The sequence below is a fragment of the Phycodurus eques genome, chromosome 5, assembly GCF_024500275.1.
Source record: "Phycodurus eques isolate BA_2022a chromosome 5, UOR_Pequ_1.1, whole genome shotgun sequence".
In the NCBI taxonomy this organism is placed as follows: Eukaryota; Metazoa; Chordata; class Actinopteri; order Syngnathiformes; family Syngnathidae; genus Phycodurus; species Phycodurus eques.
Genome location: NC_084529.1, coordinates 9,292,661 through 9,308,760, shown reverse-complemented (window position 1 = coordinate 9,308,760; position 16,100 = coordinate 9,292,661). Strand labels below are relative to the sequence as shown.

Below are 16,100 nucleotides of genomic sequence, written 5' to 3'. Positions count from 1 at the left end.
ACTCCCGCGACCCTAGTGAGGAGAAGCGGCTCAGAAAATGGATTGATGGATATCACAATTACACAAAATACAGCCACAAAATTGATCTCTTCTTTTTAGGAACATCAAAATAATGTTATTTTCCAAAATAAAAGTCTAGTTTGACCTGGGATGCGCTTTGATTATTTCACTAGACAGGGGATCCTCAGATTATTCTTTGCATACTGACTTTGTATGTAAATTGTGCCGTAGTCTATCACTAATCTACATCTAAAACAGTGAGAAAGTTACTGTATAATTACATTAGCTATTTGTATGAAAAGGGCTTGATAAATGCAAAAGAATGTGTTCAGATGTTTTTGCAGTTCAAAACGTAGTTAGTTATGTGCCGGCCTAAGAAATATGATAGAATTTTTTTTTTCTATTTTTCCAGGTGGTGGAAGTGACATTTGATTGACAATTGAGCAGGGCGTGGTTTCAGCGCATTCAGCAGACACGCCCACAACATTTGAGAGTTGACACAACAGTTGAATTTTTCACGATATTAAAACCAATACTTTGAGATTTCTTTATTCATTTATCATTTCAATTTGGAAGGGTTGTTAACAACCCTCCTCTGTGGTGTGTCAAATATAGAGGACATTTCTATTCACTTTACAGGGACTTTAAAACCACTGCCCCTCAGTCATAAATAACTAATACAATATCAACTACAATCCAATCAATTTTGAGTTTAATCGCGGTAGTGGGTGGTAATTTTGATCACCACGCTTTCATGGAGACCACGCTCTTTCCCTATTGTTGATCTTAGTACGGCCCATTACAAATGCTTTCAGGTGTTTGATTGGCTGCGCATGCAGGTGTATTCTAAACCCAGGTTTCTGATCCCGATATGGCAATTTCACATTTAATGTTCAGACTTTTCTCTCAAATTTGCTTTCTGCATGCTTACTGGTTTTTACAGGTCGCCCCATTTCCGGATCTTTAGGAGACACAATTACTTAATTACATTAATGACTTCATGGAAAACACTGATAACATGTTAATAATTTATAATTTTTTTCTATAAACAATCCTAGATCCGCACTAATATGGAATGTGTTCCTCCTTCATTCACGCTAGTGTCGTATATTTTAATAGTAACACAATCAGAGTTCCTTTGGGAAGGACAAATGGTGGGAGATCTGTATTCACTCAAACTATATTTTCTTTGTACGTCTAAATCCAAGGACATCCTTAAATCAGTTATATGGATAGTGGGCTTTCCGGCTAATCCTTGACCGAAACCTGACCGGTATTCACAACCGGGGTCAGGTCATCAGAGAGGACTGGTTTTCATTGTCGCAACCAAGGGCCCCAGGGAGGAGGGAAATTGACAAGAGTAAAAGAGACACCCGCAGGGGAGTGCAAGTCCAAATATGGTCATGAGGAACGGCCCTCTCACGGGTCCCCCAAGGTGGGGCTAATTCCACGCCCAGAGAATTAAACCTTGATAAACTGAGATCCAGGGGTTTTTCGGGGGCTTTTTCGTCGTTCGGAAAATGTAAGCAGCTGCTAAGACACTAAGGCTTGTTCAACAAATCGAATTAGCCCAAACGCCAAGTGTCTCGAAGTCGCCATTAAACCCATGCCAGGCGGGAGTCGAAGTTCTCCCGGGAGATCAATCGACTCGGAAGCACAGCTGCAAGAAAAATTAACCACACTAGTTAAACAGTTCTTCTGGAAGTCACACGTCGCGACAAAAACTTGCGTCATCTCAAGCTCTATCTGGTATGTGTGTGAACTGTGCAACCCGGGAGGTGGTTTATAAAAAAAAAAAAAAAAAAAAAAAAAAAAAAGGTCGTGAAACAGTTGTCAGCCGTGAGCTAATAATAGACGATCATGTGAGCTCACCTGCATCCACGCAGCAGGGGTGTGTGCTTGTGCGTGGAAGTTGGAAGTTACCCAAAGTCTTCAGCAAGTCCTGTTTCCATCTTTCCATTTCCTCATGCCACAGTAGCTTCCCAGACTGATAAAGCAGACGCGATTATGTCCGCCCGGCGACACACGAGAGGATGGACGCGATGGCTCAGGTGAGTGGGAGCGTCACTCGGCCCGTCCGCGCCGCGTCTTACCCGCGTGTGCGTCCCGTACAGACGCTGGCTGTGCTGCTCCTGCTTCTGGGACCCGTGCGGACGTCCAACTCGAGCCGCTGCTACGAGGAGTGGGAGCTGAGCAAGGTGGCCGGCAGAAAGCTGGCGAGCCACTACCCGCAGCCCCCGGAGCCTCGGGGGGTGGTGGCCCACGACTCCCCCTCCGCGTGCCCCCTGGACCTCTACATGCATCACTGGAACCTGGAGGACCGGTCCCTGTCTCCCTGGAGATATGTGTAAGCATCCTGATCAGCCTCATCATCTTTCTTTTGGGCGCCGCTCTCGTGTCAACCCGAAAGTCGGACTTGAGTATCTTCACAGAAAAGCATTCAACTATTGTAGAAAAACACTTATTACTATCTGAAATTGTTGCATTTAAGTAACAAAAGTCATCTTCTGCTATTTCAACGCACTTAACGTTTTTAAAGCCACAGTGGCGGCTGTAAAGAGTATTTTGGCTGACCCCACCAAAAGAAAGAGTCGACTCTCTTCCCCAGAAAAAAAAAGCGGGGGGGGGGGGTTGTTTCTAGGTTTTTGTTATTTACTCATCGGCAGTACAATATGGGTTGGTTTCACCAAAAAACACTGGCTTCGGAGCAAAAAGCGGAGGATACGAGCTTTTCGGGAAAAGAAACAGCGATTTCAACGCTAATCATTTTTGCTTTTTGTGACACCAAGACTGAGAAAAGGCAATTTGATGGCAAAATAGTCATTTATTATACAATTCTGAAAGACGCCGTGAGCAACGTTGAATCAGCGGTCAGTCCAGGATCGCAGGTTTTAGGGGTGCCAGGATTCATTTTAGGGGTGCTTCAGCGCCGAGCAAATATTGGCTACAGACAACTATGGCTCAAGTTGGTGTTCGACATTGACTCCGTGAACTGCGTCATCTTTTCTCATGATCGCGACACACACACACACACTTTTCTACGACTTACTGCCCGTGTCAGTATACGAAAACAATTCCGGGAAATCCGCTTGCAGGTGTGCAACGTGGTCATCATCTGCTACTGTGAGCAGCAGGTACCTCCACCTTAAATTCCTTTCATTTGTATTGTGTGAGGAAAGGCAGGACTGTTTTTCCGCTTTGTGACTGGGGAAAAAAAAGAAAATAATCTTTCAGTTAACAGTTTTTTTCTTTGATTCAATCAAAATGAATCATTTTTTGTATCCTGAAAGTTTTTATTAATGTAAACCACTTTTTGAATATTGGAACATACATTATCAGTGGTGGGCACTCGGGACTTCGAACTGCTATGTAGAAAAGAAAAACAAAAATGCAAAATCTCGAACCGTAATGTTACCAAAATGCAAAGTTTGTTCATTTTCTTCCCAATGTCAATGTCCGAGTCCGCAAATCACCTTCGATTAAAGAAAATCCTTTGGACAAAATGAAACATTTCAGTTCGGCGCCACGCTGTAAATGTAAATTGCAGTTAAGAAAATACATTTATATCTCTTGAAACGAGCAAACTAATATTTTTCAGCAATTTGAAATTAACAAAATGTACCTAATGCCAGTGCTGTTATACTTTTTTTCCTCCAGATCTTGTTCAAGATCTTATTCCAACTCATCCACTATAGTATTCCCCTATTATTTATACATATTTGACCATTTCTAAACTGAATGCACATGAAAATTGTTTAATGTTTCAGCATCTTGATCATGAATAGACCAATACGTTTCCTGGTTCAATTAGATTTGGTACTTAAAACAGTCCTCTTCACCACGCTGTTCATGTTTTGACATCACGGCATGAGACCAAGATGATCTACATTAGCTCACTAATAGCTCACTAGCAAGTGGCCACTGAGCTTAGCGTGGAGAAGACTGGAAGAGTCACAGAAAGGCAAATAGGTCGTCATTCTCGGAAATGAAAACTAAACACCACCGGTGAATTTTGCCATTCGACTGCTTGTTAGATCAGTTCTGCAAAAAAAAAAAAAAAAAAAAAAAAAAAGTACTTGAAGCATTAAACAATTGGACGTACAGTAGATTCAAAAGTTTATAGGGAAGGTCACATTAAGTTCAGCTGTAAACGTCGTGCATTTTAGGATCCTTCTGAAACGTCACCTGAAAGCTGAATATCCCTAAACGTTTGTGTACTGTAGTGCAGTGGTTCTCATAGTGACAGATTACAAGTATGTCATATGCGACATGATCACTCCATTAAATGTTGAAACTCCCTAATTCTACACTTTTTTTTTTTTTAATCCAAGACAGTACATTTGTTAAGCAGAGTTCAGTGGTAGTGTAATTAACTTTTAAGCACAATGCATTTGCATTTAATCAAATTAGTTTCCCAACATTTATGTGTGGTATCGTTTTGAACTTTAATGTGCAAAACATTTGAATTGAACGCTAAGCAGTTTTATCTACCGTTATTTTAGTATAGCACTGATGTTCCAACTGTACTGTTCGTGTTACAATAGCTGACATTGAATATGCTATTTTCGGATAAAACCTGCCTTGTTTTTGACGAACGCTTGGGCCTACTACGCTACCGTATTTGAAAGTTGATCATTACTGTTGCTTCCATGACTTGGAAGTATTTTTAAAAAAATTGCATTTATTTATTGAAGTGGTGCTGGCACATGTATAAAAAAAAAAAAAAAAAAAAAGTTTGAGAACCACTGCTGCAGTGTTATAGATGACACAGTCCGAGCCAGATCAGTGCCACGTGTTTAACCCTTGACTGAGAAATGCGCTTGTTTTTTTTGTTTTGTTTTCAATTTCCACGTGTCTTCAATCCAAACAAAAACAAAATCTGTGATTTCCCCCGTGACGCAATCTTGTTTGATTTGTGTTGAATTGTTTTCCCTTTTTTTGTTTTTTCAAGCCCCCCACGCGACGCTCTCGCCATTGTGACGAGCTCACGTAATCAATGAAATGGAAAACCCCGCTTTGTTCGACAATTGCATCACATTTGCAGAGTTGTGTCACGTTGCGTCACGGCGGCGTTCCCAGGCTTTCCTCGATCGCGCAACTTCGCTTTCACCTTTGTCCGAAGTAGTGAAACGCGATCACAGATACTAGTTAAACGACAACCGCTGGGAAATGCTCTCATCGCGCAATGCAACGCACCCATCTCGAAAAGCGCATTCGGTTTAGAAATATGACATAAAAAAATAAATAATAATAAAATAAGTGCGCAGAGGAACTACTAATGTATTTTTTTATTTTATTTTTAAATACCGTTTTAACTTAAAACTAATGGAGTACAGTATCTTTCTGACTTCCTGTGCAGAGCGTGTCATTAAAAAAAAAAGTTTTTATAACCTTTGCAGCACGGTTGTTTTGCACAGGTTGGATCATCATGAATCATACATTATTTGTTTTTGCTCTATTTATAACCAGAGGCGGGGAGACTTTCGCCACGGTTACTTCAGAATCCTATTACTCAAGTCAAAGTAAAAAGTGTAGAGCGAAAACACAACTAGTAACTAGTAACAAATGTGCAAATGTATATATTGCCCATATCACTTTTAACTGAAACAATTTATACTTAATAAAATAAACACAAGTTAAGGCGAATTCTACCACAAGAAGAAGAAGAAATTTTTTTTTTTGCTTATACTCATGGAACAGCATACTGTAGTTGGCTCATCAAGCAGAGATTGGGACTGCCAGGCTCCGTTTGATTGGACATATGGGGTCAAGTCACTTTTTGTTCTGCTGAATTGGTGAAAAAGACTTATGTTACAATGTCCTAAAAAAAAAAAAAAAAAAAAAAAAAAACCCCCACATTTACTGTAGTAATAATACAATTGAACTGTACTTTTAAATGCAAGTTTGAATGCGTTTTGATTCGAATATGTTTGATTGTGTCACGTTTTCAATATTGTAAATTTTAAATGATATCTAATTCAGTGGTTCTCCCACGTACCACTAGTGGTACTCATACCGGACTGAGTATCACCGAGTTAGAATATTGTAGAAAAGTTCATTTATTTCAGTACTATGGTTCAGTTTGAAATGTGAAACTCATAATATACAGATTCATTAAAAACAATACGTTTGGTGTCGATTCGTACCAACAAGGTGGAAGGACATCTGCCTCACAGTTCTGAGGACCCGGGTTCAAATCCAGCCTCGCCTGTGTGGAGTTTGCATGTTCTCCCCGTGCCTACGTGGGTTTCCTCCCACATGCCAAAAACATGCCTGGTCAGTTAACTGAAGACTCTAAATAGCCCGTAGGTGTGAATGCGTCTTTGTTTATATGTGCCCTGCGATTGGCTGGCAACCAGTTCAGGGTGTACGAATGTACCTGTGACGATACGCAGTACAGAAATGAATGGATGAGACAATTTAAAAAAAATTATAAAATCATTATGTATTTCAGTCCATGTGTGGTGAATCTATATACTGTACGTGTGAATGAGCTTCACTTTTTAAACAGCTGAAATTAAGTTTTCCACAGTATTAAAATTTATTGAGATGTTTAGAGCAGTCAAGTAGTTATGTAGCCCTTTTATTACTTACAGTTTATGTTGCATTACCTTTGTGCTCATTGCTCACCCCGCTCTGCTTTTTATCTCCAGATGGAGAACCATGAAGGACCACTACCCGTCCACCTATGTTGAAGCTCAGTGTCTGTGCTCTGGATGCATCATGATCAAGAACAAGGGGACCCCTGAGCTGAGCCACGACTACAACTCGGTTCCCGTCAACCAGACCAGGGTGTTTCTGAAGCGGGAGCGCTGCAGTGATGGGCACAAGTACTACTTGAAGCCCATCTCTGCGGTGGTGACGGTGGGCTGCACCTGTGCCAGACCCCGCATCTCTGTGTAATGTCACTGCATTGGGCACACTACATGCATGTTGACTGATGGATCCCTGGAATGTGGACGTCACAGGCGTGGCGTCACACATTCCAAAACAATGCTGTTGAAATGGGAGTTGACCTTTTTGTTTTTTGCGATCATTCTGTCAGACTTCTGAGGCTCAAAGTTGAACGAACCTTGATTTATCCTATTTATTTATTTATTTATTTATTTGTAGTGTTTACAGTGCTACATTTCTTGTCCAAAACAGTTTTTTTCACGAGGATATTTATCTACTGAATTTTAAACTAATGTTAAAAATTCAGTAGCCCTACTCTGTACTCATTTTATCTGCAAGGTTTAGATGATTCGGAAGTGAATGAAGAAGATCTGACATTGGAAGCTTGTGAATTTATGTATCAATGCTGATATTGTGTTGTTGTTCCAGTGGGACTTGATCCAGTCAACAGGACTTGTACAGTTAGCTTCTTTCAAGCAAAAATAAAGATGACATTTTCTTTGTGTATTTATTGTCAATGCTAATAACATGCCTGTACATGCATTTATTAACACGACTGCCACCTGTCCGCAATACCCTCTAAATTTGTCATTTACTTGTATACAAAATGCGCTCTATAAATAAATTTGCTTTGCTTTGAGAAGCTTCTACAACTTGGAGTCCACCTGAAAAGCACTATGGTCTCAATTATGAAGTTTGGAACACCAGGACCCTTCCTAGATCTGGGCGTCCGACCAAGCTGAGTAACCAGTGAAGAAGGCCCTTGGTCAGAGATGTGAACAAAATGTGGAAAAAGTGGTGTGAATACTTTATGGTGGCTTGAGGATGTTTTTGCTGCCAAAAGGTTCACCAACAATGTATTAAATAAAAGCTTCAAATACATACTGCATTTACATGTGATTTTTAATCAATTTGCAAAACTCTATTCCATTTTAGAATACGTTTTGAACCTAAAATGTGGAAAAAGTGAAGCGCTGGAAAGACTTTCCGGATGCACCGTACAGTGTGAAACACAAAAGGAATCAATGTCGGGGGGCGGACGTTCTGCATATAAAAATCTTTGTGGAAGACAACCTGACGAGCAATTACAATTGGCAACTGCTAAATCCAGTTTGGCCAGTTAGTGAACTCCATTCATTAGAAATGATCAAGCAAGTTAACAGATAAAAATAAACTATTCAAAGAATATACTTGAAGTACCAGGTGTTCTCTCTCGCATTAATTCATTTGAGTGTGACCAATGCATTGTGTAGTCCCTAAGCAAATAAGCGCTGAATGTCATGTATTGTGGCACAATATTTCCTATGCATCAGTTCAGAATTGTGACCACCGATTGGGTCCCATCATTTGCGGGCTGTGGCCCTGGACACAGCAAGCGTGACGTCACTTGCAGGACGATCAAACCAGCCCATTGACCTTCACATAACACTCTTCCTTGTTAGCAGAGAGAACATTACAATTATGGAGGACAGCAAATAGCTACTCGAACAAGGATGATGGTAAATGGTTGTTTATTTATCAAAAGGTTCTTTACAAAGTGGCAACATTCTGCTATTTTGGGATGTGGTCCAGCTACAACTCTTTGACAAACGAGATCTGTGCTGGCACGCCAGACGAAACCTGGTTTTGTGATCTTTTGTTTATGTGGCAAACTTCTTCTGTCGTACAGGTGCAGGCAGCTGAGATTGGATGTCCAGCAGAGGACGCTCCACCACGACTAGGGACTGGTCCTCCAGCAGGCTCAAACTCAAGAGGGGCTGTGGGAGGAAGTGGGAAAGTCAAAATTGCTTCCCTTTAATTTACAAAACGGAATACGAAGATTATTGTATTGTAGTTGATATTTCAGTCCGTTAATACGGTTCTATTTATCATTTCATGATGTCATCTACTTAAAATACAAGCACCTACCGTGCCCTGTGCGACCAGGCCCCTCCCCATGTCACTCAACTAATCCATCCCTACTCCTCTTCACGTGGCTTGAAGTCCAACATCCTCAATCTCAGTAGTATCTGATGCACCTGCTTTAAAACACGTGGCAATTGTGCATTCCAAAGTCACTCCCAAACTGTGAAATGTTTATGCGGAGTCAGTGGAACATTTTTAAAATAACTTCGACTTTGCTTTTTAAGCAGGCCTTGCAATCATTTTATATTGTCTAGCCTATAGTTTATTTTCTTTCAAATCGCACTTTTACTTCTTACATTTTGTGGACTTGACCTGTGTCTTGTAAAGCACAAAGCCTTTTTCTGTGAAAAGTGCTAAATAGATGAAAGTTGCTTGCTTGCTCATCCAAAGTAGATTAAATCACCAAACGTTCGGTACAAGAAGAAAAAATGTGATCCCCCAAAAAAATCTATCAAACATGTTACCTGATGATAAAATATGTATTACTTAAATGGTATTATGGAGTTGTCAAAATTGGAGGGGAAAAAAACTGGTATGAACAGTTTAAACGAGTGGTAGAGGCAGAGGAGGGACGAGGTCACTATTATGTACAAGTTGCACGTCTCAAATCAAATCCAACCTACAGGTTGATTGAAAAGTAACTTCCTACTGTAAAATACTCAATTTATTTATATGCGGTAATATTTTTCTCAATTTATTTCGGTATGAGTGGCCAGCCAGAGGTCCCGACTTCACACCCTGCGACTTTTTTTCTGTGGTGTTGGTTAAAGGAGCAAGTCTGTTCTCCCAAACCAACGGGTTTGCAAGAACTTGAAGGGGACGAATACGAGAGATCCTTGTGAAATCAGTTAATGCAGTTCCCAGGCGACTTGAGAAACCGGTGGCTAATGCTGGCGCCCATATCGAATTTTAAATAAAACTCCATGCAATACACTTTCTTCTCATGTTCATTTCTTGTAAGAATTATAGTTCAGAAATAAATAAGTAGACTTTAGACTGATTTTATCGGGCTGATCGGTATCGGCTGATATTTAGCATTTTATGCTGATCGGCTTTAATGTCATAATCGTCGCCGCAAAAGACATTTACTCCGCGTCGCTGCGTGCACAGTATATTTGAAAACAAAAGCTAGTTTATTTTTAGCCTTGTCATGTGTCTTTTGACATAGTTCTATAAATATCTGACGGCTAAGGAATTTATTTAAAAAAAAAATAATAATAATACAAATAAAATTAAAAAAAAAACATGTCGGCGGCTGGGACAGACAACACGTAATGCCCGGATCAAACTACAAGACAAATTTGCTCTCACGATTGCACTGTCAGACTACTGCAAAATAATCTTGTATTCCGATACACCGCATCCCATTTTTTACGATCATTGGGCTTTATCTTGTCAACTCAAATGCGACCGGATACACTCGTTACCGTGGCGACGACAACAAGACTGGAGCGCGCCGACGGTATTATAATGACAAAATGGCGAAAAACCTGTGTTTGTTGTCACCGGTGCTCAGGACAGGAGAGGGCGTTTGTTTAAGGTTTGTTTGAGGTATGTTCACATACTTTTAATACGATACGGCTCGCAAGCAGGCAATAAAATGTTATGTAGCCTAGCAAGCTAGTGTTAGCACGAACGGTTGGACGTAAACATGCCGCCGTTCTGTCGAATCATGCTCTAAAGTTTTAGTGTGGGTGAAGTCATTTAATTAAAAATAAAGTAATTTAATTACAGTAAGTTAGCACCCATTATTTCCGCCATGTAATGTTGGTTTGAGCTGACTGATTGCAATACACGATCTGACTAGAGCAGTGATTTCCAACCTTTTTGGAGCAAAGGAACATTTTTCAATTAAAAAAATCTCATGACATACCAACAAAACAAAAATGTCACAAAAAGTGGATACATTAATTACTGTATTTACTTCCTGCCTTCTAATAGAAGACCATTCATTTGTACTGTCTGTCACTATGGCTCACTGGCATAAATAGAGGAACAAAGATACATTATTTATTGTAAATATATATTTTTAGAGCAATTAAGTACACAAGTATATACAGTAAATGAACAGGTCATTTAAATAGACACATTCCTCCATCTTGTGATCGGATCGGTAATCGTTTTTTTAAACTCGCTGACCTGTGATCGGCCCCAAAAATCCTGATCGTGTAAAGCCTAATTACAAGTACTTAAAAATAGGGAGTTACTTTTCAATCACCCTGTAATTTCAAGTCCTATGTTACTGTGGAAAAAATCAAGACAATTAGAGTCAAGGCATTATTGGCTTCAGCAAATCGTAATTCAGTCACAGCATATTGGAGTGAACATGAAACGTTTTTTTTCACTGATCTTAACCCAAATGTGTATCTACACCTATCAAAGTTAAACAAACCAAGATGAAATAAAATTTGGATGTGGAGTACTAGTAGTTCTGTTTGCATGAGTGTTTACAGCTACCAATCGAAGTAGTACTGTAATTGTAATGATACATATTGAACTATATATGGGAATAAACTATCATCATCAGATCCCCACATTAAATATGGCAGCGGTGCTGAAATATCGCAGCAGTGATTCAACCAGCTACTCAAGGTAGAGTCTACGTATACTTGACTATACGAACATGCACACTCTCATATTTTCTTGTGTTCACTCCCAACCAACTCTGTATTGTCTATTAATTTATTGTTTTCTCAGTTAAACGCACAACCGTCATGAAGCTGAGTTAATGTTTTATCAGTAAGATCAACTGTGACGCTAACAAAACTTACCTGCGTCTGTGGGTTTAATAGTGACGTTAAGTTAGATGTCATAGTAGCATGTTGTGACTTTTTTTTTTTTCTCTCTCTCCTGACTTTTTCAAAAACAATCCTTGAATCCAAATTGAATGTTCTCTGGAACTAACAATGTCATACTGTACATGTTTGGGTGGCTTCTGCACTCCGCATCATAGCAGGCAGTGGGTTGCCAGGTTTGGGGTGATTACAAAAAATAAAAAAAATAAAAACATCTTTCAACTATAAACAATGACTTAGGTCATGTAGTTTAAGTCAAAGTAAAGTGGAGTTTCTTGAATACAAAGTTAAAGTTAAGTTAATCCATCTTTTCCAAAAATTGAGTCAATTTGAGTCCCACACTTCTAGGTGGTAGTAATCCGGTGGCACCCCATATCAATTCAGCAGAGTTTAGACCAGGGGTGTCAAACATACTGTACCGGCCAGTCAGGGGGTCGAGAACACATTCACTGCTATTTTTCAATAAAAGTAAAAAAAAGTAGTTTTGTTGCAAATTTTGTTCACTCGAGGGTACACCGACAACACTTAAATGACATTGATGCACTTGTGAAGGCCAAACAATGCCAAGTTTCATGAGCACACTAATATAAAATGATGTGCCATGTTCACACTGTAAAAATAAGTAGAAATGTTTTAAGACATTGAATATTACAAAATTTCAGTTAAAAGCTTCACTTCAAAAGAGGTTGGTTTGTTAGAACTTTGTTTTTTTTTTCCATGCGCTGCTACAACTTAATTTTTTATGTATACATTTACAAAGGATGCATAACTGAATGGTGCACACTCACTGATTCATAATACTGTTGAAATAATTTTTGGTTAAAAATTTCAAACTGCTCATATAACTTGCAACAAATAATAATGAATAAATGTGAATATTTTCAAAAAGTACTAATTATTTGCACCAAAACAATGGGGAAATTTTTGAATAGCTGTTATTTATGGATTTTTAAGCCACAAATATTGTGGTCCGGCCCATTTGAGATCTAATGTGGCCCACAAACTAAAATGAGTTTGACACCCCTGGTTTAGACAACACTTTGGGAACCACAGTATGTGAACCCAATACTAGAAATTATCTACTAAAATAAGATTTGGATTTGTAATGAGTGTACACAACATGTATCACCTTAAGCGATGCAAGCATCATAAGGGTACCTGAAAGGTTTTGCAAATCTTGAATGAGTGGCTGTGTCTTATCCTGTCGGACTCAGGGAGACTCCGAAGTGTCATCTGATTGGAGAACTGAGACTTTGCTTCCGGGAGGGGCTACGCGTGCAAGACAAAAAGGCCTCAGTAACTTTTTTCCCCTTCATGACATAACAAGGCAATCAAAGTGAACTTTGCTCTGCTCACACACCAGGCTCTTGTCGATGATACAGAACATAAACATATCGTGCAGAAGAATATGAGCCGAGTTCTTGGGGTTGAAGGTGATGTGAGTAATGGGCGTGTCCCTCTGCAGCCATAAAGGGTGCAGCCCTTCTTTCTGCAGTTTGCGACTCCACTCGGTGTACTCCTTTTGCAACAGAGAGAACTCAAATATCTGCAGATGCGCACAAGTACATAGGCAGGTAATGTCAGTGCAAAATTAATGTTGGGTACTGAAAGACAGACGGACCGAGGTGTTCACCTGCTGGTCTGCGTGCACTGTAATGAGGTTTCTGGTGGTTGGGTGAAGCGCCAAGGCGGTAGGACAGGAGCTGTACACTGGCACTGTGCAGTGAAGCTATGTGCACACGCAAATAAGAACAAGTTAAAATGGCGTACAGACATTGTGTGGACAAACAAAATCTCAAATCACCTTGAGCGTTTGAAGGTTGTAGACGTGGACCTCTCCGCCCGTGTTGGCTGCAACGAGCCAGTTGCCATCGTCACTCGCATGCAACAGGTGGACTGGATGTCTGGAACCTGAACCACACGAACATCCATCATGACTGGTTAACAGTGTTGGGAAGATTACTTTGGAAGTGTAGTTGGTTACAATTACAAGTTACACTGTTGAAAATGTAACGGTAATGTAACCAGACTTTACAACAATCTGATCGGCATCGAACGATAATTAGCATTTTATGGAAAAGTTTAGAAGCTACAGGATCGCAATTAGCTCCCAGTATGCTCTCCCCAATCCAGATTTCGAAATTAACAATATACCCCTTTATTTTAGCACATGGGAATAACATGGAATCCACCACCTACAACGACGACTTAACAATAATATTTTTAGAACATGTGATGAACTGTTCCAAGAATTCCAAATAACAGTCAGAAACTTTCTTCAAGACAATGAATTAAAAGCAGCAGCAATAATAAAAAAAATATAAAAAAAGAATACCAACACTCCAGAGTGTTGTTAAGCAAATAGTGAAGCTTCTTCCGCAATGGAAAAAAGCTTCTTCCGCAATGGAAAAAAATCTCTCAAAAGTTTATAAATTAATCTCATGCACTAAATCAACGCACTTACCAATCACTAAATGGGAAGAAGACCTATGTCCGCTAACCGTAATTACTGGATACAGATATGTACATATGTAACATACTGTGACACAATAAAACTGTTCCGGCATAAAAGGGATACAGATCCTCGATTCTGCTTGACCTAACAGCCGAACAGGACGGAAAGAACAAAAAAAAATATATATATATTTTATTCCGATTGGCTTATTCATAATTCGCAAAAGACATTTACTCCACATCGCCATCGTGTATGGTATATTTGAATCCAAAAGCTAGTTTATTTTTAGCCTCGTCACGCGTCTTTTGATGTTCTGTAAATATTTGACCGCCAATAAAGCATTTTCAAAAAAGAAAAAACATGTCAGCGGGGTGGGACAGAAAACACATCTGAGACAGACAACATATAACGCCTGGATCAGTGAACAAGAAAAATGTGGTCTTTCACGATTGCACTATGTCAGACTACTGCAATAAAATCTTGTATTCCGATACCACCGTATCCCGTCTTTTACAATAACTGGGCTTTATTTCGTCAACTCAAAACGCGACCGAATACACTCGTTACCATGGCGACGACAACAACAATGGATCGTGTAGTGTGTATTAGAAGAACTAAATAGGGGGGAAAACGTGTGTTGGTGGTCACCGGTGCTATGGAGAGGACTTTCATTCAACAATTGCTTGGAGGTACGTTCACGTACCTTTAATACGATACCACTCGCAAAGCAGGCAACAAAACCTTATGTAGCCTAGCAAGCTAGTGCTAGCAATAACGGTTGTGCGTAAACATGCCAGCGTTCTGCCAAATCATGCTCTAAAGTTTCAGTGTGTGTGCGGTAATTTAATTACAATAAAGTCATTTAATTACAGTAAGTTAGCACCCATTATTTGACCCTTGTGAGGATAAGCGGTACAGAAAATGGATGGATGGATGTTGCAATGTTGGTTTGACCTGACTGATTAGAATACATGACCTGACAAAAATATTTTTCAAGATACTCAGTATACAGTACACAAATATATTCAGAAAATGAACAAGTCATTTAATTAGACACATTGCTCCAACTTGATCGGATCGGTGATCTTTTTTTATTTTTATTTTTTAAACTCGCTGATCGGTGATCTGCCCCAAACATCATGATCGTGTAAAGCCTAATAATGATTGACCAAAATCCAACAGCCAAGTGTCGTAAAGGCATACACGAGTTAGAGGAAAACCAAAAAATAAAAGAATGCACAACGAAACCCTAAAGTTAGTTAAATCAACTACCCTTTGGACCCATTGCCTTTGACAAATCAGACACACACCTACCAGGAGGGCGGGTTTCAGTCAACTCCCCTGAATATCCTATGGTATCACCTCCTTTTCAAGTACATGTCTTTTGGAGTAAAACTAAGTGGTTGCATTTGGCTAGTCAAAGTTATGAGATATATAAAGGCATGACAATACAGACACACCGCATCCCGATGCAATACAGTTATTGGATAGAGAATGATGATGGAGCTGCATGCTTGTTCACTCAGTATACAGTACACAAGCGTATACAATAAATGAACAAGTCATTTAAAACAGACACATTGCTCCATCTTGTGATCGGTTATCGTTTTTTTTTTAAACTCGCTGATCGGCCCCAAAAAATCCTGATTGTGTAAAGCCTAAATGTAACCATTTCAATTACTTTATCATAGTTAAACAACTAATTAAATTTGATTACCTTTTGATTACTTAAATTTAAATGATTGCATCAACAGGACCCTTGGATGTTTCCTTGAAAAAACTGGATTAAAACCATGACTCATTATTTGGGAATTAACCACATATACTTCTTCACACAAATAATAAACTGGTAACAAAACATGAAATGGAAATGATCCCTGTAATTACAAGGGACAGAAAGTTGGTCACAGAAATATGGCACAATAAAGTAGAACTGCAAACTTAGTGAAGATTAAATGTGAATCTATCAAACCATTGTCTCCAGTTATCTCTGCGAGACTAGCTCTTTTCAATATCAGGTCACTGGGTAATAAATCAATGTTGATTTAATG

At 39.4% G+C, this 16,100-nt stretch overlaps 2 protein-coding genes across 5 annotated transcripts in view; one reads left to right on the top strand and one right to left on the bottom strand.

Moving 5' to 3' along the window:
* The first annotated feature begins 1,521 nt into the window (after positions 1-1,521).
* il17c (interleukin 17c) lies at positions 1,522-7,707 on the top strand. 3 transcript variants are annotated; one of them, XM_061677403.1, is made up of 3 exons: positions 1,522-1,749; positions 1,976-2,347; positions 6,654-7,707. In XM_061677403.1, exons 2-3 carry the CDS (start codon positions 2,034-2,036, stop codon positions 6,901-6,903), a joined length of 564 nt encoding a protein of 187 aa, XP_061533387.1. In that variant the 5' UTR covers positions 1,522-1,749; positions 1,976-2,033; the 3' UTR covers positions 6,904-7,707. The 3 variants fall into 3 exon arrangements, with proteins under 3 accessions (XP_061533387.1, XP_061533388.1, XP_061533386.1); XM_061677404.1 differs by lacking the exon at positions 1,522-1,749 and having other exon boundaries at positions 1,827-2,051; positions 2,115-2,347; XM_061677402.1 differs by lacking the exon at positions 1,522-1,749 and having other exon boundaries at positions 1,827-2,347.
* utp4 (UTP4 small subunit processome component) overlaps positions 2,918-16,100 on the bottom strand; it is a 25,749-nt gene continuing 12,566 nt past the window's right edge. The window contains exons 13-17 of one of the 2 annotated variants that reach the window (XM_061677401.1): positions 13,399-13,505; positions 13,228-13,323; positions 12,955-13,140; positions 12,753-12,863; positions 2,918-3,204 (exon numbers count right to left, since the gene is read on the bottom strand). In XM_061677401.1, the coding sequence (XP_061533385.1) occupies positions 3,157-3,204; positions 12,753-12,863; positions 12,955-13,140; positions 13,228-13,323; positions 13,399-13,505 (548 nt within the window). In that variant the 3' untranslated portion in view covers positions 2,918-3,156. Of the gene's footprint in view, positions 3,205-7,832; positions 8,652-12,752; positions 12,864-12,954; positions 13,141-13,227; positions 13,324-13,398; positions 13,506-16,100 lie in introns of those variants that run through there. The other variant, XM_061677400.1, reaches the window with a different exon arrangement.

Excerpts from the sequence above, each read along its gene's own strand:
- il17c (XM_061677403.1), top strand. The coding sequence starts at position 2,034 with ATGGACGCGATGGCTCAGGTGAGTGGGAGCGTCACTCGGCCCGTCCGC. Across the intron at positions 2,348-6,653 it reads CTGTCTCCCTGGAGATATGT|ATGGAGAACCATGAAGGACC; the intron begins GTAAGCATCCTG and ends TTTTATCTCCAG.